This window comes from Schistocerca gregaria, chromosome 4, assembly GCF_023897955.1.
Source record: "Schistocerca gregaria isolate iqSchGreg1 chromosome 4, iqSchGreg1.2, whole genome shotgun sequence".
NCBI classification, from domain to species: Eukaryota; Metazoa; Arthropoda; class Insecta; order Orthoptera; family Acrididae; genus Schistocerca; species Schistocerca gregaria.
The window spans coordinates 669648828-669674857 of NC_064923.1; the positions used below are offsets into that span (position 1 = coordinate 669648828).

At 44.0% G+C, this 26030-nt stretch overlaps 1 protein-coding gene across 1 annotated transcript in view; it reads right to left on the reverse strand.

The window, feature by feature from the left end:
- Positions 1 to 26030, reverse strand: part of LOC126268193 (uncharacterized) — an 800619-nt gene that overhangs the window by 175562 nt on the left and 599027 nt on the right. Inside the window, exons 4-5 of the mRNA XM_049973806.1 lie at positions 10824 to 11012; positions 2490 to 2698 (exon numbers count right to left, since the gene is read on the reverse strand). Coding sequence (XP_049829763.1) covers positions 2490 to 2698; positions 10824 to 11012 — 398 coding nt within the window. The remainder of the gene's footprint in view (positions 1 to 2489; positions 2699 to 10823; positions 11013 to 26030) is intronic.

Here is a 26030-nt window from a genome sequence, read left to right on the forward strand (position 1 = left end):
TGCTGAGGTCATCGGTCCCTAGGCTTACACACTATTTCATCTAACTTAAACTACCTTACGCTAAGGACAACATACACACTCCCCCGCCCCAGGGAGGACTCGAACCTCCGACGGGGGGAGCCTCGCAAACCGTGGCAAGGCGCCTCAGGCCCATAATGCCTCACTACTATTGCACTTACGTTGTGAGCTTTTCTCATAATTCTGAGGGATTATCGACCAAGGAGAGTGTTAGGGAAGGGGATACGGTTCTGGACATCTTAAACCAAGCAGTCTTTTTCCTGTTGAAGTTTACAACGTAATGCCACGATGAATCCAGTTGGATGTATCACTGGCCCCCTTGCAGTAAGTCACACAAAGACCGCAATCTAACAGCGTAAAACAAAGTAAATTCACGGGATATTCTTTGTGGGGCGGTACGAATTACGAGCAAGAAATCCGGCCTTAATCTACCGAATTCCACTCATCATATAAACAATCAGCACGTTGTCATATTATACGCGAGTGGTTCAAGAAGTAAGATAACAAGTTTTCAAAGAGTATTTTTTCTTTTCAGAAAATCAAATAGGTATATCAGGATGCTAATAAATCACTGGTATATATTGGTAGTTTCCACAGTTATCTACAATTTGTTCCATCAGTATACCAATCTGCCGAAACTGGCATAAAATAAATAGTGGTTCTGGTCTAAGAACCACGTAAAACACCGTTTCTTTGAATCTCTTTTCAGGATGATTAATATCATTCTTCACTCTCGCATCAGTTGAGTGTTTTTTAACGAGCAACTGTCCTGGGATGATTCGAACTATCCATGTTGCTATTCACTGACGTCAGTTCTTGCGATATCTCTACCTTGTGACGCTAAACAGTGCTCCAGGAAACGTACTTCTGGGAAATGGAGTGATATCCCGGAAGCAACGGCTGAAATTGTTATCTGGATATCGAATCATTACCCACAGCAAGGTGGTGAGACATCTCGTGAAATTCTGTGAAACTAGCTTTGTCGTATGCAAAGCTCCAGCTGCACGATCGAAATCGGCTACGGTTGAAACATCAACCGCTGTTCTAGCATCATTCAGTAAGGGTGCAGGACCCAGTGGCCGCCGCTTCTTACAGGAAACTAGGATTATCGGTACAACAGTAGTCACAATTGTGGCCGCCATAACTGACATTCTTATGCCAGTATTACATGATGTCAGTGCAACATCTCACCGAGAGCGATCTACATCGCCGGATTCAATTTGCAGAATGGATGACACGCAAGCTGGGAGAAAAACGTCGTTCCCCCTATGACATACTGTTTACGGATGAAGCTAATTATTATGCCAACAAGGAGGTAAATAAACTGAATCGTAGATTAACATGATGTCTCAAGTGTGTGTGTGTGTGTGTGTGTGTGTGTGTGTGTGTGTGTGTGTGTGTGTGTTGCGTCTTGTGGATGACTGAGAGGAGTGTTATGGGTGAAGAGAAGGGACGGGCTGAACCCCAGTGCCGGCACATAGCCTGCGCCTTTCGAATAACGGTAAAGGGGGCCGTCGAGCTTTACGTCCACATCCGACAGGCGAAACATCTTCAACAGTGAGGGTCACATGCTCTGACTTCATGAGACACTGCGGAGAGGTTTGGAATTTAATGCAGGACACTTGCGCAAAGACAGACTGATGATTAGGAACTTAACGCCACCACACCTTCTCCCCTTGCCAGACGAAGGCTAGTAGTGAAGATTTTCCAACACCAGTATCCGTATTGACAGGCGTGCGTTAGCGACCTCAGCTACAGAGGCGGTTAGATGCCAAATCTCACAAAATCGATTCATGGAAGGTAGTTGGCGTATATAAAGTGGTGGTTTGGTGTGAAATATGAGATCCTCGCCGGCTGGGGTGGCCGAGTGGTACTAGGCGCTACAGTCTGCAACCGCCAAACAGGCCGGCTAAGTCCCATACTGCTCAGAGTTATTTGAACTATATGCCTGCACATTTTTTTCCCATCTCTCTGTTTATGTTTTAGAGGAGTGATTCCACACCTATGGACCACGCTGTAGAATTGTCAATGCGGAACGGTGTGTCAAAGCTTTTTTTTTTGGAGAATGTGTGATATATAGAATAAAATAATTTGATTACATCAAAAGGATGCCGATCTGATCGTCTGCCATAACAAGCATTACATTTTAAATAATCTGGAAGACGTGTTTTACGACGGCCGGCGAAGATATGGATACAACACACCTCGGAAGAGGCTAACACGTACTCCTTGAAATGAAAAAGAAGACGGTAATGACATGGTACTTCCTGGGAGATTAAAACTGTGTCCCGGGCCGGGACTCGAACTCGGGACCTTTGTCCTACCCAAGCACGACTCACGCCCCGTCCTCATAGCTTTACTTCTGCCAGGACCTCGTCTCCGGGACACAGTTTTAATCTGCCAGGAAGTTTCATATCAGCGCAGAGTGAACATCTCATTCTGGAATGACACGGGGTTGAGAACATACTGACCTGTCGAGGAAGGGCGTGTTGGTGGAGGAGTCGCTGCTGGAGACGTAGCTGTGGTAGCCCTCCGACTGGGCGTAGCCGGCGCCGGCCCCGGCGGGCTGCGCGTCGCCGTAGGCGCGGGCGTACTCCTCCAGGTCGCGCTGCGTCAGCGCCTTCTCGCTCACCGCCAGCTGCAGCTGCACCTGCACCTGCGGCTGCGCCACCTGCGGGAACTGCCCAGACGCACACCTCTGCACTACCTGCACTCGCTCACACTCTCATCTCAATTAGCTGGCGACACTGTAGCGACAAGTACTGCCTGTAACGCAGTCTGCACGCTCCAATTTATCGGGCGACCGATCAACAAATTGTACGTGCGAAGGCTTGTCGAGCGACTGACAGACCGATTTTGCTTGTCGGGCGGTCGGTTGGGGGGACCACGCGACAGCCGTTCCTCTCCTCATCCAGCAAATTATGCCATGTGTACTGCTGTCGTGCTAATCGCACGGCAACAGTTCGTCTTTTGCCCCTCTGCGAGGGAATAAACGCTGTTCAAATACTGAGTGAAAAGTATTTAAACCGACCAAGTGTCAGAGGTTGTAGGGGACATCAAAACAAATATTTTTCCCTATGAGAATTAAACCGGTAGAGGAAGATTTCTATGGCGGTAAATTAATTAAACCAACAAACACTTTTCCATTTTTTTATGACCAAGAGACAACACATTAATGCAATCAAATTTCAATTACAGTAGCTTTTCAAAAATGTCTCCATTGACACATAAACAAAGGTTGCACCGTCGGGTCATGTTCTGCCTGAAACGGGCAAAAACCCCAGGAGTATCCTGAATTGTTCCTGCTGCTGCTGCTACTATCCATGCTACCAGATCCTCTTCTGATGCAACAGGAGTTGCATAAACAAGATTGCGCATCTCTCCCCACACAAAAAAGTCCAGAGGGGACATATCTGGGGATCGAGCAGGCCATGGTACAGGACCACCTCTGCCAATCCACGTTTCTGGGAACTGTCGGTCCAGGAATCGACGCACACGACGACTGAAATGTGCCGGCGCCCCGTCATGTTGGAACCACATGTTGTAGGGAGCGGGACGTCTTCCAACAATTCTGGCAATACTCTGGCGAGAAAATTGTAATAGTACCTGCCATTCAATGGCCTACGTAGCAGATACGGCCCAATTAAACAGTCCCCAATAACACCGACCCACACATTAACGAAGTACCGCACTTGATAACCGCTAGTAACTGTGGCATGTGGGTTATCCTCACTCCAAACATGCGAATGGTGCATGCTGAAGACTCCATCACGCCCGAACGTTGCTTCATCGGTAAACAACACAGAGGATGGAAATGTAGTATGCATTTCACACTGTTCCAGGTACCACTGCGAAAACTGTGCTCTGGATGGATAATCAACTGGTACCAGGTTGTGGACACGCTGTACGTGAAATGGACGTAACAATTGCTCTCGAAGGACAGTTCTTACATTCATCTGACCCGTCCCCACGTTACGTGCAATTGCACGTGAGCTGACTGAAGGATCCCGCTCCACATGCTGCAAGATAGCTTCCTCAAATTGCAGCGTTCTTACCGTGCGACGGCGTCCCTGTCCTGGTAATCTGCTAAATGACCCGGTCTCACGCAGACGTTGGCACACAGCACCAAAGGTCGTATGATGCGGGATACGGCGATTAGGATATTGTTGTTGATAAACCAGCTGTGCAGCTGGTCCGTTGTGGTGCGCTACGTAGTACTACCATATCAGTGTACTCACTCCATGTGTATCGCTCCATTAGTAAACAGAGACAATGTACTACTACACTGGTGGATAGAAGTTACCTACAACTGAAGAGCGTAATACGCCCTCTAAAAACTGAAGAGCATAGTATGGCCTCCACCGGTTTAAATGATCTTCATAGGAAAAAATGACATTAGGGAAAAATATTTGTTTTGATGTCCCCTACAACCTCCCAGAGTTTGTCGGTTTAAATATTTTTCACCCTGTATAGCAACCACGACGGAGTGTAAGGTGGACGAAACTTTGATGATAGGTTTTCGGCAGACAGTTAAATACTGCAGATGCTTGACACGTCGTGTGAGGATTATAGCAACGGTGATGCAAGGAATTAAGCAACTGCATCTTTTTTTATCAAACCCATAATGGTTTCATGTGACTCACACTGGCAGTAAATGATACATATTGTAAGTATTGGAAGTAAACCTAAATAAAATACGAGTTGCATCTGGAAAGCTCGGTGAATAGTCTCAGAAAATAAAAGAAATAGGAGTTACAGGTAAAATAGCTTTATTGCGCTGGAAGTAATCAACATTGGCTACAGCACTCTTCTGTCATCGGTTGTAAAACTACTGGAAACTCAACAAATGCTTAGCAAGCGTAAGCCTTTCAGGGCTAATTTAAAGGTGGGGAAACTTTCTGGCGCCAGTTCTGGAGAATAAGGACGGTGTCGAAGAACAACCACCTTGTGTTGATCGAGAAAGTTGATCATGCAGACGTTGCGGATATCTAACAACGCTCCGAGTGATTCCACAAGAAGTGTTTGTTGACGGCTCCCAAAAAATTTGCAGCCGACGTCAGAAGTGTGTATTGAAACTAATGGTGATTGCTTTGAAGGCCGATAAAGGTATTTAATTTGTAACTCTTGCTTCCTTTATTTTCTGAGACTATTCACCGAACTTTTCGGATGCACCTTGCAAATAGACAGTTGACGGACTTTTATTCATAAAATAGGCTCACTTTATTGTTTTAAGTGTTAAAAAAAATCCAACCGATCGCAACGCCATCTGATATGAAGACCAAAGTGTGGCAATGACTTTTTTTCTACAGTTACAACAATTGCTGAATGTTTTATTTCTTGTCTACCTATTGCCGTATTTGTTACATGATGTGTGGAACAAAAATTTTCAGTCTTCCTACTACTAATCTGAAATCAGTTTCTCAAACTTTCTTACATTCATGTATAAGGTTTACAGGAATATAGTTTGTTTTATGGTTTTCTTTATCGTGGTGTATTTGCTTGGGCATCTTCAAATGACGTTCCAGGTTTCAGAAACAGTTTTAAGTAATAAATGTGGAGATACGCCTACACCGACAAGTTGAGTTAGTCGCTAAAAAATGTAAGTGCTACAAGACCTCTCCCCACAGCTCACAGCTTGTCTGGTGCAGTGTCATTATCAGTTTTCGTCAAACGTGGTTTGACGACCATGAGCAACCCAGAAAATCATTTCTCGTTGATTGTTAAATAACTTTGGAAACTCTCTTTAGTAATAAAGCGTGGGTGAATTTCTCCCTTTGAAGAAGTCATTTCTATGCCGATAGTTCTCTCTCTCTCTCTCTCTCTCTCTCTCTCTCTCTCTCTCTCTCTCTCTCTCTCCCTCTCCCTCTCACGCGCAAGTTTTTGTACGTTTGTTATTCCAAGTGACGTCAAGTAACATAATCTCAACGAAAGTGAAGAAAACAACAAGCAGTCAGCAGCGTTGTTGGTCAGGATGTGCAAAGGCTGCCACCAAATTGCTCAGTCGGTAGTTCAGTCAGCCGATACATCGCCGCGGCTCTCCGTGACGATAGAAAGTGAAGTAAAAAATCTGGAAAACCTCCGTGGGGTACCCAACCATATCAAAATTAATTAAGGCTGGAGTTGCCTTAAGTTTCTTGAAACGAATGAAATTTTTCTATCCGCGTAGCGTTCAAACTCATCGAGTCTCATTTAGAAAACTATTGACCTCAGTCTTTTTTTTTCCCTTGATGACCAAAATACCTTGTTCGACAGGGGATCTTCTCAAAGTTTTGTATCACTTTGCGTTTACCAAGCATCGGAATATGTCTGGTTTTTTTTTCTCGTAACAAGTATAAAGTACCCACTACAAAAGTCACGAAGAAATCTGGTAAAGCTCTCTATAGTGTCTCTAAACATGGGAAAAAAATCTGTTCCTAATTTGAACCCTACTCTACTACGGAGGGTCGTATGCGACCCAGTTCAAAGTTATATTTCGCGCCACGGCTAACACGGAGGGCGCTCCATGCTATTGTCTAAGACTCTAAGTGCACCTCCTCGTCAGTCGTGGGAAAGACTTTGACCCGATCACATCGATAAGGTACATACACTTCTTCACTTATCCCCCCTTTGGTCCGATCCGACCCAACTGTAGTATATGTGACGCTGAAACCACCGTAGCAGAGGGGGGTTAATTAGCGCCAGAGTCATGCTTTTCCCTTGAAAGGGTAAAATTTTCGGGTTCGGAAAATGCCGCTAACTGTGTTGATCTGCGCGCTGTTTCTGGCCGATGGCCATTCAAAGTTAACAGCTGGCTGTTGAGCGGAGCATGGACGCTACAAGCAACTTCCGAAACTGAATATCATTTGAGCGAGCCATTGTTGTTAATCTATCAATTTACACGTCCGAGAAAGGCGTTACTCGAATTTGGTGGAAGGCGGCCATAGAGCTGGTCTGTTGTTTGTGTCTACAGAAATCACAGGCAAAGTGCAATTGCTTTAGCGTATGGACTTGTTTGGTGAGCTGCTTTATGTGTGGACCGTATGAGTTACTATTCAGAACTATGGGCTGTGCCGCAGGATTCCTTGTATTACGTGCTTTAGGTTTGAGTTAAAGAGTTTATCGGCAGGGATTACCTACAATGGTTATGCCACTGTTATTTCTGTTCATAAGGTATGGACCTGGTTCGTAATTTATGAATATTATTTGTTCTGCCGTTATGCGATTCATTTTGGTACCAAGATTAGTTTTATGGGTTGCTTGTTTAAATTTTATTTGTACATTTTTTATAAAACTATCCTGAGTAATCTCAATTTAAAATAAAATCATGTACATTGATACCTCTTCTTTGGCTGCGATTTGAATTTTATTTAATTATTTATGAGCGGTCAGATAATATTTCTCTGGTTTACATTTAACACAGTTGTATAATCGTTCCTTGCCTGTTCTCATTTCTTGTCTTTACAAGTCTTAACTGAACCGTTAATTGTTTTTTTGTGCTTGGCGTATATATTTCGGAACATGGTTCAATTAATCTGTTTTTGTCTGTTTTAGTCGTAACTGGACTCATTCTGTGCTTGGTTGGATTTGCGTAAAGGGAGAGTAAGGTCAAGGTTTACAATACCCTATAATTTATAAATGCAGTTTAAAATCCAAATACGAAGTATTTATTGGTTATTGGCCTTTACTTGCATTTATCTGCCCTTACTAATTTGTTAAAATAAATTTCCGACAACAGCTCGGAGAATTTTTTTATTTAATATTGTGTTTCTTGCGGTCTGGCACGTTACCGCTCCCAGCCCCTCTCTTGCTAAAGTTATTTCGAGTGTTGAAGCTGCTGGTGGGTATCCCGGATTTTATGGTCGTGCTCCTAATTTTTCATCCAGTGATGCGGTAGGCTTTTTCAGACGGGAGACTGGTTCCGTTGAGTATTGCTGACTGTCGGAACGATCATCTGAATAAGTTCCACTGATTCCAACGGCTCAATATGCCGCGAATGTAAGCAATAACCTACGGTACAGATCAGTCTGTTACCGTAGCTTTCATTTGTCTTTGTCAACTCTCAACCAAATTATCACTTTTCAACCTGACCTAGACCTCAGGCTACGCTAAAGATGAGTCTATCACCGCAACCAAATCGACCGATTTCAGCCGAACGCCAGTTGTACAGCACTCATTTTAGAGACTCACACTGACGGCTGGGATGTCGGAGAGCGACGCAGATTCCGTGACAAGGGGTCTGATCTTCAGAGATAATCCATATCGAAGATAAAACTCAACTATCGAACTGTCGTCTGTCAAAGATAAAAATTATCTATAGATTTTGTAACGTTACTGTCGACATACTGTTAAAAAGTCATGGCTTCTGTTCTCTTAAAATTGTCCCCATGTTTATATACTTCAGTGACTTCTCTGTGTAACCGTAGACAAGAGTTCGTCATTGTAGATAAAATTTTGCTTTCTGAAAATTTCACTTCATCGCTTCCTGACTGAAGAGTACGTTCTGTACAGCTGATTTTTCTGCTTTCCTTAGTTGACAAAGGCATCTGTATCCCTTTAGATGGTATTCACTCAAGAAACACATTCACGTATTTCTGAAGATATCTAAGGCATCTCTAGAGTGAACATTAGGAACAAAAAGAATTTCTTGGACGACGACCATACAACCCTGAAGATTCCCCAGTACCTAAGACAACGGGTTGTGGAAGCCGATCATTGTACGATATATATGTAGAAGGTTAGAACCAACATCGCGCTGTGATTGCAAACTTTTCATTAAAATTAAAAATTTATTTATATCCGCTTGTGATGTAACTGGGCCCAATACGTATTAGGAACACTTCGTTAGTAGCTAGTATAGATCACTTCACTTATAAAAAAAATATAACTTTGTGTAAATCAGTTTATGTGTAAATGATATACTTTGTGTAGTGCTGCTTTCATTCTATATGAACAGAATATTTTTAAGTCAATTATCAAGAAACATAACTATGTAAAAGTTGCTTACAACAATGTTTTCAGAAAATTTTGTTACATGTACGTAAAAAATATGTGTAAAATCAATTTAAACAGTTTCATTGCCAGCGTGTAAATGTTTAGATTTTTTGCCTACAATCTTTAATCTCTTCGGTATGTGTGACGATTTAAAGCCAGACATGTTTGTGCTTTGTAGCTCATGTGAGCAGATAGAACTTACATTACTGTGGAAGTTGAATGATTATTGTGAACCAGTTGATTGAATGTTTAAAGGAAGTACAGTACTTACAATGGACGAATTTTTACTATTTAGTATTTAAAGTCATCCACCGAACTCTCACGTTTTGGAGGGTTCCACATTTCTTTGAACACGAAAAACTCGAGACAGCAATTATGCCCCGAAGAAGAAGACGATGGAGCCAACATACAACCAGCTAAGTAACAGATACATAATTTGTCAGTGTGGAAGCTTTATCTCAAAAGAGTTAGAGATCAAATCAAAATAATAAATGTAATTTCAACGGCCAAAATTTAATATTCAAGCACAGAAATTATAATATCAATATTACCAATGTTGTTGTTGTTGTTGTTGTTGTGGTCTTCAGTCCTGAGACTGGTTTGATGCATCTCTCCATGCTACCCTATCCTGTGCAAGCTTCTTCGTCTCCCAGTACCTACTGCAACCTACATCCTTCTGAATCTGCTTGGTGTATTCATCTCTTGGTCTCCCACTACGATTTTTACCCTCCACGCTGCACTCTAATACTAAATTGGTGATCCCTTGATGTCTCAGAACATGTCCTACCAACCGATCCCTTCTTCTCGTCAAGTTGTGCCACAAACTTCTCTTCTCCCCAATTCTATTCAATACCTCCTCATTAGTGATGTGATCTACCCATCTAATCTTCAGCATTCTCCTGTAGCGCCACATTTCGAAAGCTTCTATTCTCTTCTTGTCCAAACTATTTATCGTCCATGTTTCACTTCCATACACGACAACACTCCATACAGATACTTTCAGAAATGACTTCCCGACACTTAAATCTGTACTCGATGTTAACAAATTTCTCTTCTTCAGAAATGCTTTCCTTGCCATTGCCAGTCTACATTTCATATCCTCCCTACTTCGAACATCGTCAGTTATTTTGCTCACCAAATAGCAAAACTCCTTTACTACTTTAAGCCAAATAGCAAAACTCCTTTACTACTTTAAGTGTCTCATTTCCTAATCTAATTCCCTCAGCATCACCCGACTTAATTCGACTACATTCCATTATCCTCGTTTTTCTTTTGTTGATGTTCATCTTATATCTTTCTTTCAAGACACTGTCCATTCCATTCAACTGCTCTTCCTTTGCCGTCTCTGACAGAATTACAATGTCATCGGCGAACCTCAAAGTTTTTATTTCTTCTCCGTGGATTTTAATACCTATTCCGAATTTTTCTTTTGTTTCTGTTACTGCTTGCTCAATATACAGATTGAATAACATCGGGGAGAGGCTACAACCCTGTCTGACTCCCTTCCCAACCACTGCTTCCCTTTCATGCCCCTCGACTCTCGTTACTGCCATCTGGTTCCTGTACCAATACGATTTGATAAAACGTTGGTTGACTTCCTTCAAGTTTAAGCAAAATGAGGAATATCAATAAAAACTGATAGGTCATTGGAGATGTGATCATGATTTATAGATGATGTGACAGGCTACAAAAATGCAATGATCGCACGGCACTGTTGGCCGGGAGACCCCATGCGGGGTGTTCGGCAGCAAGTCCTGTTCAGCTGACGCCACTTCGGCGACTTAGAGATATGTGAACAGATTGTGGCAAAAGTTGTACGGCCGCAGCGGACTCACCTGGTGGTCGGCAGCCTCCTGGTAGGAGCGCGCGTAGTGATCGAGCTCTGCCTGCGTCAGCTGCGGCTTGTCTCGCTCCGGCGGGCTGGGGGCGTTGTAGTCGCAGTCCGGTTCACGGCCGCCGCGCTCCACGCGCGGCAGGAACGTCTCTGGCGGGATCTTCTCGCAGCGCTCCATCACCGTCTTCAGCTGCGGGCACACCAGCCGGCCACTCACTTCCCTGTACACGGCACTTACGCGACTTGCTGCTCAACTTCCACTAACTGTAGTGGGTGCCTCCAACCACAAAGCGAGACCATCACTGACGTCAGTTACCAAATAACTTCCGAGTCTAGAGCTCTAACATACTACACTGAAGAGCCAAAGAAACTGGTACATCTGCCTAATATCGTGTAGGGCCCCCACGAGCACGCAGAAGTGCCGCAACACGACTTGGCATGGACTCTATTAACGTCTGGATTAGTGCTGGAGGTAACTGACACCTTAATCCGTAAGAGTACGTGGTGGTGGAGATCTCTTCCGAACAGCACGTTCCAAGGCAACCCAGATATGCTCACTAATTTTCATATCTGTGGAGTTTGGTGGCCAGCGGAAGTGTTTAGACTCAGTAGAGTGTTCCTGGAGCCACTCTGTACCAATTCTGGACGTGTGGCGTGTCGCATTGTCCTGTTGGAATTGCCCAAGTCTGTCGGAATGCGCAGTGGACATGAGTGGATGCAGGCGATCAAACAGAATGCTTACGTACGTGTCACCTGTGAGAGTCTTGTCTAGACGTTCCAGGGGCCCCATATCACTCCCAACTGCACACGCCCCACACCATTACAGAGCCTCCACCAACTAGAACAGTCCTTTGCTGAAATGCAGTGTCCGTGAACTCATGAGGATGTCTCCATACCCGTACACGCCCATGCGCTCGATACAATTTGAAAGTAGACTCGTCCACCAGACAACATGTTTCCAGTCATCAACAGTCCAATATCGGTGTTGAAGGCCCAGGCGAGGCGTAAAGCTCTATTTCGTGCAGTCGTCTAGAATACACGACAGGGCCTTCGGCTCCGAAAGCCCATATCGATGACGCTTCGTACAATGGTTCGCACGCTGACACTTGTTGAAGGCCCAGCATTGAAAACTGCAGCAATTTGCGGAAGGGTTGCACTTGGTTCACGTTGAACGATTCTCTTCGGTCGTCGTTGGTCCCGTGCTTGCAGGATCTTTTTCCGGCCGCAGTGATGTCAGAGATTTGATGTTTTACCAGATTCCTGATACTCACGGTACACTCATGAAATGGTCGTATGGGAAAATCCTCACATCATCGCTACTTCTCACATCATCGCTCGTACGCCGGCTATAACACCACGTTCAAACTCCGTTAAATCTTGATAACCTGTCACTGTAGCAGCAGTAAACGATCCAACAACTGCGCCAGACATTCGTTGTCTTATATAGGCGTTGCCGACCCTAACGCCGCATTCTGCGTGTTTACATTTCTCTGTATTTGAATATCAATACCTGTACCAGCTTCTTTGGTACTTCAGTGTATATCTGATCACAATTATTCAGACACCGCTATGTAACGCTGAATTCACCACTCGATGTCACGAGAGGTGGACCCGCCGCTATAAAAGAGGGCGGGGAGTACTGAGTTGTCAGTAGACAAGTAGTAACAGTAGAATGTGTCGATCAGGAGAGCCCAGCAACTTCGAAAGCGCGCTAGTAATAGGGGGTTATCTGAGTAATAAATCCATCATAGGCACCTCAACACTTCTACAACTGCCCAAGTCGACTGTTGGTGATGAGAGGTTGAAACGCGAACGAACAACCGCAGATGAACCAAGAGGAGGCAGTCGTCAAGTACTGACGTACAGGGGCCATTAAGCACTGCCGAGGGTGGTTGTAAAAAAAAATTCGCACGAAATCGGCTAAATGAATCACTCGTGAGTTCAAAAACTCTACCTGCTAGCACAGTCACTGTGCATACGCGGTTTAAGGAATGGGGTACCATGCTCTTGCGGGTCCTCATAACCCACAAAATTCTGTAGTCAATGCTAAGCGACGCTCGAGGCGATGTAATAAGGGCGCCACTGGACGTTGGATGACTGGAACCGAGTGATTTGGGGTAATGAATCACGCTGTAACCTGTAGCATCTACTGGCGCATGCCTGGAGAACGATACGTGCTATCATATATAGTTTTGGTACACCTTTGGGATGAGTTAGAATGTCGACTTTGCTCTAGAACCCAGCGTACAACAAAACTGCCTTCTCTGATTTACGCTATTGAGCGAGAATGGGCTGCCATTCCTTCATTGAACGTGCCTCCAGCGTCATAAAAACGAAGGGTGGACACATAGTTTATTAATGTCCACTATAAATGTCCGGATATTTTTGATCAGACAGTTACTTGGTACACTGCAGAAAACTTCTCATTTCTTATACATTGGTTGGAACTTAAATAGTTGCCACACTGCTGTGGAGAGACTATACAATGGAATCTACTATTGTCGCTGATAGCACACGTTGTTGACATATCTACCTTACCCCCGAGCAAATGGACTCACCCGTCCCACGTCAACGGCGTGCGCACAATCGAGGGAAACAAAGTCACTTATAAGCGAGCGGTCTAACGTAAGGGTCACTATGTTTTCGAGACAGGAACAACGGAGTTGGAGCAAGATTGAATGTGCCAGAGGTCGTACAGCAAGTCAGTGTCATCAAGGCTTTCAAGAGTCGTGCGGGTAATTGGCTTTGCCGTACAGATTAGTGGCACGATGGTTAAAAGCCTTCAACGAAGGTCGTCAAACTGTGGCAGACGTGCATCGGGGAGGTCGTCCTACAGTCTCTGAAGAAGAAGTGCATGCTGTTGCCGCGCTAGTGGACAGTGATCGACGCCACACGATTCGCCATCTCGCCCACGAAACCGGATTAGCGCTACCGTCTGTGCCTCGCATCCTGAAAGAACGCCTGGGGAGGCGAAAAACTGCATCACGATGGGTTCCGCATGACTTGGCGGAAATGCAGAAATGGATGCGTTATGACGCCGCTCAGACGCACTTAGAGCTATGAGCGCGAAGGAGAGGCTTCCTTACGCCGTATCATAGCACTGGATGAGACATGGGCCACATCGTACGAGGCAAAACTGAAACGCCAATCCAACGAATGGCGTCATTATGGGTTGCCGCGAAAGTCGAAAGTGGGTCAGAGCCCCAGTATGGTGAGAGTTATGGTGATTCTCGTGTGCGACTGTGATGGTGTTACCCTAAAGCATTACGTTCCTCCACGGAAGACCGTCAATGCACAGTATTACTGTTCGGTTTTGGAGTATCACCTGCGACCAGCTTTGCGAAAGAAGTGGCGACGCTTTCTGCGCAACCCTCCCGTCATTTTGCAGGACAATGCGCGGGCGCATACAGCGCAAGCTGTGGCTGCTCTGTTCGGTCGATGGGACTGGGAAGTACTGTATCGTCCGCCATATTCCCCGGACTAAAGTCCTTCTGACTTTGATTTTATTCCGAAGATGAAGGAACCAATTCGTGGCATTCGCTTCAGAACTGTTCCAGAGATTCTACAGGCAGTAGACCGCTCCATTCGCACCATCAACAGAACAGGCTCTGCTAACGGTATACTACGACTTCCACATCGTTGGCAACGGGTTCTACACAACGCTGGTGACTACTTTGAAGGACAGTAACGGGTGCAAAATATAGCTCTTTTGTATAGACTGTGAATAAATAGTTGCCATTATTTAAGTTCCAACCATCGTAAATCCACCAAATTTTCAATAACCTTATGTCACACCACGTCTCGAATGCATTCATTTTCTTATTTTCAGGTTTCCCTGCAGTCTATGATGCACTTTCGTAGCCTACAATACTTTGTTACGTACGTAAATTTCTAGAAGTTTCTTTCTCAAATCAAAGTCTATGTTTGATACCGGTAGACTTATTTTGGCGAGGAATGCTGTCTTTGCCTGTGCTACTCCGTTTCTTATATCTACCTTACTTCTCCCGTCATGCGTTATTTTGCTTCCAGATTAGCAGAACTCCTTCACTTCGTCAACTACATGAGCCTCAGTTCTGATGTGAAGTTTATCTGCCGGCCGGAGTGGCCGTGCGGTTCTAGGCGCTACAGTCTGGAACCGCGTGACCGCTACGGTCGCAGGTTCGAATCCTGCCTCGGACATGGATGTGTGTGAGGTCCTTAGGTTAGTGAGGTTTAATTAGTTCTAAATTCTAGGCGACTGATGACCTCAGAAGTTAAGTCACATAGTACTCAGAGCCATTTGAACCATTTTTTTTTATGTTTATCGGTAGTTCATTCCTGCTACAACTCCGTACTCCCGTGTTGCGTTATTCTAATCTCAGTGTAGAATACTATGTACTTATTACACTTTCCATTCCTTCCAACAGGTCCTGAAATTCTTCTTCATATTCTTAGAACAGCAATGCATCAGCGAACATTATCATTGATACCCTTTTGTCCCGAATTTTAATCCCACTCGTGAATCTTTCATTTATTTTCGTCATTAATTCTTCGATATGCATATACATTGAACAGAAGGGGTGAAAGACTGCATCCCTGCCTTACTCACTTTTTAATACGAACAATTATTCTTGTCCTTCCATTCCTTCTGCTCCCTGTTACTTCTTGTACATATTGATCATTACCCCTTTTCCCCCCACAGCTTATACATATTTTTTCTGAGAAATCCTATGAAGGTGTCTAGGCTTTTCTTAGGTATTCCAAGCGCAATATCAGTGCTACCTCTCTGTGTCTTTAGTTTTTCTTAAGCCAAAACTGACAGTCATCTAACAAATCCCCAATTTTATTTTCCTCTGTTCTGCACACTATTGTTTGGTGCTGGTTAGCTCCTATGGGGCCAAACTGTTGAAGTCATCGTTCCCTAGGCTTTCACACTACTTAACCTAACTTAAACTATCTTACGCTAAGGACAACATACAAACCCATGCCCTAGGAAGGACTCGAACCTCCGACGAAGTGAACCGCGCGAACCGTGGCAAGGCGCCCGCGACCGCGCATGTACTGTTATCAGCTACTTTGATGGATGAGTTATTAAAATTTAAAATGCTGTCATAATCTACGCATTCACATTAAAGGTTTAACACGATAAGTCAAGTATTAAAGTTAGACGGTGATTATAAGTGTTGAAACAGCGTAACTCACTGCTCGCAAAGTACCCAGACTATACTCATCCAGTGTTTGAGAATGAGAGCACTTACAGACTTCCAACAAACTTTACACATAACTTCGTTCTCGCTGACATCCTCGTAAAATAATGAAAGAAAAAAGTTTATCGCTTACTTTGCGGCGTGTTTTTTTTAAAGTAAGTACCGTTTTGAAATTTAAAAAAAGACTTGCTAAGATATCTCAATAACGTTGATTTTACATGAAAGCCTGTACCTTAATGTACTTTTTTACATAATTTCCGTCAATATTGAGGCAACTGTCATAACGTTGTATTAGTTTTGGAATACCCTCCTCACAGAAGTCTGCCACCTGACTTGTTAACCACTGAAACACCACTGTTTTGACTTCGTCATCGTCTTGAAGACGCTGACCGCTCAGGTGTTTCTTCAAGCGCAGTAACAGATGGTAGTCACTGGGCGCAAGATCGGGGCTATATGGAGCTTGATCTAGAGTTTGCCATGGAAAAGATGTGATGAAATCTTTGGTCTGATTCGCCACATGCGGACGGGCAATGTCTTGCAGCAAAACGATGCCCTTGCTCAACTTCCATGGACTGTTGCTTTGATTCTGGTGTGACGTGGGCCACCCATGCTTCATCGCCCGTAACAATTTGGCTTAAGAAATCATCACCGTCATTGTGGTACCGCTCAAGGAAAGTCAATGCACTGTCTAAACGTTTGATTTTGTGCAAATCCGTCAACATTTTCGGTACCCAACGTGCTCATGATTATCGGTAATTCAAGTGCTCGGTCACAATGCCGTACACTACGAGAAACATAAGGAAAGTCATCCCGCAAGGAGGAAATCGTAAAGCGCCTGTTTTCTCTCACCTTATTGTCCACTTCCTGCACCAAACTTTCATTAACGACCGAAGAAAGCCCACTCCGTTGTTCATCACCGAGCGAGGTGGCGCAGTGGTTAGACACTGGACTCGCATTCGGGAGGACGACGGTTCAACCCCGCGTCCGGCCATCCTGATTTAGGTTTTCCGTGATTTCCCTAAATCGCTCCAGGCAAATGCCGGGATGGTTCCTTTGAAAGGGCACGGCCGACTTCCTTCCCCATTCTTCCCCAATCCGATGAGGCCGATGACCTCGCTGTCTGGTCTCCTTCCCCAAACAACTCAACCCGCCGCTCTTCATCATGCGCATTTCTGCGGCCATCTTTAAATGCACTCAAACACTTTTTTACCATTCCGTCACTCATAATGTTTTTTTTCCGTAAATGCACAGATCTCACGATGAATATCGATCGCTTTTAGGCCTTTAGCACTAAGAAATCATATAACAGCCCGTACTTCACAATCGGCGGGACTCGCGATTATCGGAAGCATCTTAAACACTCAGCACAGAACGTAAACAAGGAAGAATCAGACTGAAATGGCGTCAGTGCTTAGATTAAGGTACAGGCTTTCATGTAAAAATAAAATTATTGAGATATCTTAGCAAGTCTTTTTTTAATTTCAAAACGGTGCTTACTTAAAAAAAACACGCCTATACATTCGCTGTTCACGAAGTAAGGGTGCCGCATCAGGCTTGCTGCGGCGAGCCCTGTTCCCGAGTGCATTCGGCGTCGACACACAGGTCCCGTCACAGAATTTATGCTGTGGGGGGCTATAAGTTAAAACTCGCGGTCACATTCAATGTTTCTGCAGAGTAAAGTACCATCAGGCTTGCTGCTCCGCTACCTCTCACAACACGTTTTGCAGACAGTATTCACATATGCATCTAAATTGATCTGCAAAATTATTCCGCTGTACGACGCATAATTCAGGAGATACGGCGTCATGAACACAGAAATGCGTAAAACACTAGTTTTTCTTAAAACGGAGCGTCTGAATGTAACATCAAATATTTAACTCGATTACACATCATCTCAACTGTAAAGTAATCAGACGTCTGAAGCTGTTTTATATACGGGAGTTCCTCTCAGGAATCATGGGCTGGTTATTCGTAGGTCCGATAGTATTACTCCGACAATATACACTGCCAAAAAAAATCGTAACACCCTCAAGGACTGTGTTCAGTGGTACAAGGGTGTAATATGTGCATCTGAGGCATTGTAGTGTTAGTGATTCACTTGTTGTGTTCATCGGTGATCAGATAGCGCTCAGGAGGACTGTCTATGCGGAGTATAGAGGTGGACAGTGTTTGCAACATTCATTTTAGGCTTCAACCATGCCCCACTGAGGAGTTCGTACTCCTGCTGAACATCTTCAACCATTTGAACGGGGCCACAAGTTAGATGGGCGTAGATGACCTTATGCAGATGTCGAACAAAACGTATCGGTGGAGTGTCGCTGTTTTCAACTGTGATCAGTGGAACAGTCCCACACCTGTAGAACAGGTTCCGGACGTCAAGATCGACGGATTCTGCGAGCTGTGGCGACCGACAGATCATCATTCAGGCGAAATCCGGGCACCGTTTTGAACCGGCTGTGCGATCAGGGACAACTGAGAACCGTCCGCTTGCAGCAGGATTAAGATCATGTGTGCGTCTGACACCACGACACTGCCACGCACGGCTACTCTGGTGTCGTGAAAGGGCTGACTGGAGAGAGAAATGGCGCTCTGTTACCTTCATTGATGATAATAGGTTCTGCCTGTGTGGGAGCGGTGGACATTGCCTGTATTGCGTGATCTGGCGAGCCCTGTTCCCGAGTGCATTCGGCGTCGACACACAGGTCCCGTCACAGAATTTATGCTGTGGGGGGCTATAAGTTAAAACTCGCGGTCACATTCAATGTTTCTGCAGAGTAAAGTACCATTGCCCACTACATTTCACAAGCTGATTATCTCCGCGCTACTGCCATTTCTTCGATAGGAGGGTGACGCACATTTTCAGCCGGAAAATGCACGTCCACTTACGGCGGCTGCGACGCAACTTGCTCTTTGTGGTGTTGAACAACTACCTGGCCAGCAAAATTACCAGATCTTTCACCAACTGAACACTTATGGGTCATGATGAAGGGGAAGCCCGCATCTCGTGATCACGCGGTAGCGTTCTCGCTTCCCACGCCCGGGTTCCCGGGTTCGATTCCCGGCAGGGTCAGGGATTTTCTCTGCCTCGTGATGGCTGGGTGTTGTGTGATGTCCTTAGGTTAGTTAGGTTTAAGTAGTTCTAAGTTCTAGGGGACTGATGACCATCGATGTTAAGTCCCATAGTGCTCAGAGCCATTTGAACCATGAAGGGGGAACTTACTCATTTTCCAGGGCCTGCAAGAACCATTACCGAACTGAACAAAAGGCGTAATATGCTTGACAATCTGTCATAGGAGCTATTCGGCAACTTTGTGATCGTTTGCAAGCGAGAATAGACTCCTGCGTTGTCGCCGGAGGGGGAGGTGTGACGTACAATGTGTATTAATGCGTCTTTTAAGATACCGTTTGCTGTTACACGTGTGTTTCATTTGGCCTTAATTTGCTGTCATATTGTCCTACAATGATGAACATGTTACCTCACTTTTAAACAAGGTAACCTTGGCCTTGAGGGTGATGCTTTCTTTTTTGACAATGTAGATTCAACACACTAACTTGAATAGTTGATTGCCACTTCCTCTGCTGATTTTATAAATTCCGAAGGAATGTTACCTACCACTTGTGCGTTGTTTGATCGCAAGTCTTCCAAAGATTTTTTCAGATTTTGATTATAATACTAGATTTCCTTGCAACCCAACGTCTACTTCTTCTTGTATCACGTTACCAGAAGTTTACTGAAACACAAAGATAGAAAAAAGGAAGTTAAATTTGTTAGCTGGCAAACTTGGTGCCACTATCGCTTCGCACATTATGTGCAACTTCTTGCACTGACGTTTCTGCTCTATTTTCAGAGACCGACTTGAGTTCACTTGCACGAGTCTCAACGTACCATCTCAGTACGACACTGCCCAGGCCTCTGCTTGCAGCTGGAGAGAGGCTCCCGACACAGAAATAGAGCCTCATCAGGGAACAGCTCCCACTATCTGGCTGCCCCTCCAGCTTCATTTACGCATTCCTCGGGCGATTAGAGACGCAACAACAAGAGTCCCGCTGATAACCAACACTGCCGCGGGTATTTCCTCTTCCACTGCGGCCACCTGGCATTTGTCGAATAGTCCCAAAAATGTCTCATCGGAATGTCAGTAGCGTTCATTTAACTTTTGGTTTTTCATCAATAACAGTTTCTTCACGTGGGAAATATTCAAACATTTTCCTTTCGAAGAACTGGTCTTGGAATACCCGCCATCGTCTTCGTGAACTAATAAGGGAACTGAAAACATTTTGGTGCTCAGAACATCACCACGTTTCGTCAGCACACTCTGTAATCGCTTTCAAGTAGTTTGCAGACGGTTGCATTTAGAAAGCTGTAACTGCACGGCTTTCAACTGTTGCACAGTCTGTCTGGAGTAGCGGTTTATCAAAGAGGGTTTCACGAAAACAACATCGCCTTCCTTCCAGCAGATCCTTGTGTCCTGCGCATCGCTGTTGCACTACCTTCCTTCGTATGGCCGATTCTAGCTTTTTACGATCAAATTATCGTTTATCCGATTTGGTTAATTCCCTGTTGCAAAACCTCTTCGATGAACTGAGAACACTTAAGCAAAATCAGGTCGTTTCCCTATGGCAACTGTTATGCCCTGCGACTGTATTCATTTAAAATAATAAAGGGTACAGCTCTTAGTCTCAAATAATGCTTATTGCACATCTAGTTTTCGCTCACCGTGTGACAATCTTTAGTGTTAAAAACGTGTGAAAAATCAATTACAATACGGTAACATGCTTGCCTTATTAAATGTACAGTTGCATAAGCTGTAATTGTAAGTCAGTTATAAAATAGATTCCTGTAAATGTTAATTACAATGTTAAAAACACTTGTATATCCACATAGCTCCTATTGGAATACTCAAGTCAGAGACTGGGTTCACACTGAAACCGCTGTTTACAATTACAACACAGTGTAAGTCATACCGCCGCGCGGGATTAACCGAGTGGTCTTGGGCGCTGCAGTCATGGACTGTGCGGCTGGTCCCGGCGGAGGTTCGAGTCCTCCTTCGGGCATTGGTGTGTGTTTGTCCTTAGGATAATTTAGGTTACGTAGTGTGTAAGCTTAGGGACTGATGACCTTAGCAGTTAAGTCCCATAAGATTTCACACATATTTGAACATTTTTTTGTAAGTCATACCAACCCACAACGCCCTCTTTACATGTATGATGTACTAAAAACAAGTATTAACTTTGTTTTAACTTCACAATTCGTATGTTTTATCATTTTATTTACTACTTTGTATCTTTAAAAAAATTATGTACATAAATAACGTGATTGTGACCGAAACTAGTGACTAATATTTTACAGTCACACATGGTGGTAACTGCGTAAAATAGCCAGGAGTGTCAATTACTGTTGCATGTTTTACACTCGAACGTAATTTAAAAAATATATTTCTCCCAGATCGCATATTAGTACAAAGGGTTTGAAGAAAAAAAGGTATTGTATTTTCCACATTATTACATAATGTACTTGACAGTTTATTAGTTTTAACAACAAACTGCGTAAATTATAAAGTATTTGTATATGAAACTCATAAGAGCGGACATTTTAAAGGAGAGAGATTCCTGGCCTTTCGACATACTGCTGATGATACGACTACCTGCACCACCACTCTTTCTTTAACTCTACTTAGTATGTAACACGGTTTTGATGACGGCCGCTGTGTCGAGCGGTTCTAGGCGCTGCAGTCTGGAACCGCGCGACCGCTACAGTCGCAGGTTCGATTCCTGCCTTGGGCATGGATGTGTGTGATGTCCTTAGGTTAGTTAGGTTTAAGTAGTTCTAAGTTCTAGGGGACTGATAACCCGCCATGTCGCTGAAGTTCCACTTGTCGCAGCCATCGTGGATTTTCTGTTGCCCAATAGTGCATATTATGTCGGTTACGTTACCGCTGTTGGTGAACGACGCTCCGTCGCTAAATAGAACAACTGCTAAAAATCTGTCCCGTAGTTTCTCTTGTGCCCAGTGGCAGAACTGTACATGACGTTCAAAGTCGTCACCATGCAATTCCTGGTGCATAGAAATATGGTACGGCTGCAATCGATATTGATGTAGCATTCTCAACACCGACGTTTTTGAGATCCCCGATTCTCGCGCAATTTGTCTGCTACTGATGTGCGGACTAGCTGCGACAGGAGCTAAAACACCTACTTGGGCTTCATCATTTGATGCAGGTCGTGGTTGACGTTTCACATGTGGCTGAACACTTCCTGTTTCCTTAAATAACGTAACCATCCGGCGAACCGTCCGGACACTTGGATGATGTCGTCCAGGATACCGAGCAGCATACATAGCACATGCCCGTTGGGCATTTTGATCACAATAGCCACACATCAACACTATATCGACTTTTTCCGCAATTGGTAAACGGTCCATTTTAACACGGGTAATGTATCAAGAAGCAAATACCGTCCGCACTGGCTAAATGTTACGTGATACCACGTACTTATACGTTTGTGACTATTACAGCGCCATCTATCACAAAGCGAAAAAAGTGGTCCAACTAAAACATTCATATTTCTTTACGTACTACACGAATATGTAATAAAAATGCGGGTTCCTATTTTTAAAAAACGCAGTTGACGTCCGTTTGACATATGGCAGCGCCTTTTAGTTAGATGCTTATTTCGTGAGATATTTGGCCCGGTCACTATCAATGGACCACCCTGTGTAGATGGGCAAGAGACAGGAAACTTGTCTAGATTTCACTGTATTAGTTTTAGGACATCAAGTGCCACACTTCAAGTTGCACTAAAGTACCATATTGTAATACACTCTTAAAATGTTGTGTGTTATTTCTTACTGTGCTTCCACACGTTTGTTACACTGCCGCACTATCGTACAAGTGTTTACTTGCAAGAGCGTAACTTAGCCGCCATTATGGAACCATAGCAAGGAAACAGTTTCCTACCACAGCGAGTGTTTGGGCTGAGGTGCTACGAGTAGTAGGATTGAGTTACTACATTCACAACAGTTATTTTCCAAGAAGATAACAGAAGACGCTATGACGTCCACGCTTTGCTACTTCAACACAGAGTGTATTGACCACTGCACCGGGCAACACGTTCTCCAGATCTCTGACTCACTTCAAAGATCTGGTCACTCGGCTCCCATTACTACTGACGAATTCTGGCGTATCGTTGAAGCAGGATGGAATGACGTGCCCATTCCTGTCATCCAAGCTCAGTTCAACTCTATGACCAGCCAGGTTAGAGCCACTGTTATTGCCAAAGGTGGGAGCTCTGTATACTAAATTTAGCACCCTGTATTTCCCCAATCACCTAGAAATCGTATCTTCGTAGTACATCATACACGCAGAAGTAAAGCTTCTTTCGTTTTCCGTCTTGGTGTAGCAGTTTTAACGGCCAGCACTGTAGATACCCTGCAGTCTAAGGTGCTGCAGTCATGGACAGTGTGGCTGCTCCCGGCGGAGGTTCGAGTTCTCCCTCGGGCATGGGTGTGTGTGTGTGTGTGTGTGTGTGTGTGTGTGTGTGTGTGTGTGTGTGTGTGTGTGTGTGTTGTCCTTAGGATAATTCAGGTTAAGTAGTGTGTAAGCTTAGGGTCTGATGACCTTAGCAGTTAAGTCCCATAAGATTTCACACACACTTGAACGTTCTGAGTCTGAACAGCTAACAAAAATCCTTTCTTTGTTTTTAAGAAAAAACGTTACTTTGTTTGGTGATTTAGCCAGGATGCCAGCCTTTCAACGAAATGTACGAATACGAGATACGTCAGGTTTTCTCTTCAGCCACTTCTCACATGAAGCTCCACCAGACAGGCCTTAAGCAACAATTTTTGATGTAGTTAGTTGTGTTGATAGCTTCGGCCCAAAATGATGGTGGTAGTTCTGACTAACAGCATGCGGTGAGCAATTTCACCTATGAACAGTTCTTTCATCCAGTGACATTATTCTACTGCAGTGTGTATGGAACTATTAGGCACTGCTGTATTTCTGCCATTGTGATGGTGGAGACCACTCTTTCATAGCAGTACTCCTTACTGTAGCCTGATTGAAAATATTTAATTTTATGACCAGTCTGATTTTCAACTAGGTTCCTGAATCCAACAAATTTGTCGACAACTTCTCCTTCATATCAAAGGAAGTGAACTTGATATCATCTATTGTGGTTGTCTATAAAGGACACCAAAAATTTTGCATCACCTTGAGATTTTTCTTTCATTGGTCCACAGGTACCAGCGTTGATTAATTCCATAAGTTCATTTGAGTTCCCGTCTCATTTGGTGAAGGGAGTGGACATGATTATCCCTTTAAGGTATGTACAACATCTATTGACATCGACATCACCGAATTTCAAACCTGTCACATACCCATCTTTGTGCATTTTAATCATACCTTTTGAGTTCAAGAGGCCTAATTGAACATGCCAAATTTGCATGTAACTTTTCATAACTTTTGGCTTGGAAAAGATGCTTGCCTTTGGACCACTTTATTAAAAAGAAAAAAGAGTGTTACCAAACTGGCAGGAGAGGTAACAATAAATCACTTGGAACAAGGCTAAAGGTTATTTTGATACACAAGAAAGAAAGTATTCACAATATTAAAAACTACCGTCCTATCAGCTTGCTTTCAATTTTGTACAAAATTTTCACAAAGATCTTGTTAAACCGAATTAGTTCCACCCTAGACTCAGCCCAACCTATAGAAAAAGCAGGATTCCGAAGCAATTTTAGCACTATTGACCACGTTCTGACCGTTAGTGAGGTGATAAGCAGAGCGAATGAATACCAACTGCCTCTGCATTGCCTTTGTTGACTTAGACAAGACATTTGATTCCGTTAACCATGTAGCTGTCCTCCAAGCTCTGAGTGAGCAAGGAGTGGGAGCAGCATAGACTGCAGTGCTCAGGAAAATCTACGAGAATTCTTCAGCTTATGTTAACATCGGCGAATCAACTCAAGACTTCCGCATCATGAGGGGTGTCAAGCAAGGGTATCGCATCTCCCCAAAACTGTTCTATGCTGTATTGGAAATGGCTATGTCAAAGCTGAGCTGGGAAGGTAAGGGAATTAGAATTAATGGGAGAAGGTTTACCAAATTGAGATTTGCTGATGATATTGCCTTACTGGCCAAAGACTTCGCAGAGCTCCAAAACTTAGTTACAGATTTTGGATCGGAATGCCAGCTGGTTGGCTTGAACATGAACCTTTCCAAAACAAAAGTAATGTCCACAAATGGGTCCCAACTGGAGATGTGAAAGTCAAGGACAGTCTACTAGAAGAGGTCAGTGAATACATCTACCTTGGCCAGATTATAAACATGAAGGGAGACATAAGGCCAGAAATCTATCGACGCATCAAGCTTGGCTGGCAAGCTTTTGGGAAGAATTCAAAAGTATTCAGATCAAAAATTCCAGTAAATCTGAAGAAAGCAGTATTTGATCAATGCATTCTTCCTGTGATGACGTATGGCTGCGAGACATGGACACTGAACTCATTTACAAAAGGGAAACTTAGGAAAGCACAGAGCGCCATGGAGATATCAATGCTGGGATATACAAGAAATGACAGGAAAAGGGCAGATGACATCCCGTCTGTGACGAAGGTTAATGACGTCTTAGAGACAGTAGGTTCCTTGAAATGTCAGTGGGCTGGCCACGTCGCAAGAAGAAAAGACAACAGATGGACGAAGCTAGTACTGGAGTCCGAGAGAGCACCGGAGGCGTAGAGGAAGACCACCAGACAGATGGGACAAAGACATCAAGAAGATCGCTGGTAACACTTGGCACAGGGCTGCCCAAGACCGTCCCACTTGGAGAAGAGTGCTGAAAGCCTACCTGAATCCACGACTCGAAGAGGCCACATCATGTAATGATTGAATTCGCTGCTGCTGCTGCTGATGATGATGATGATCTAGTATATCTGATGACCTTAGCAGTTAAGTCCCATAAGATTTCACACACATTTGAACTTTTTTAAAATTTTTTTTATTTTTTATTTTTATTTTTTTTATACTCTG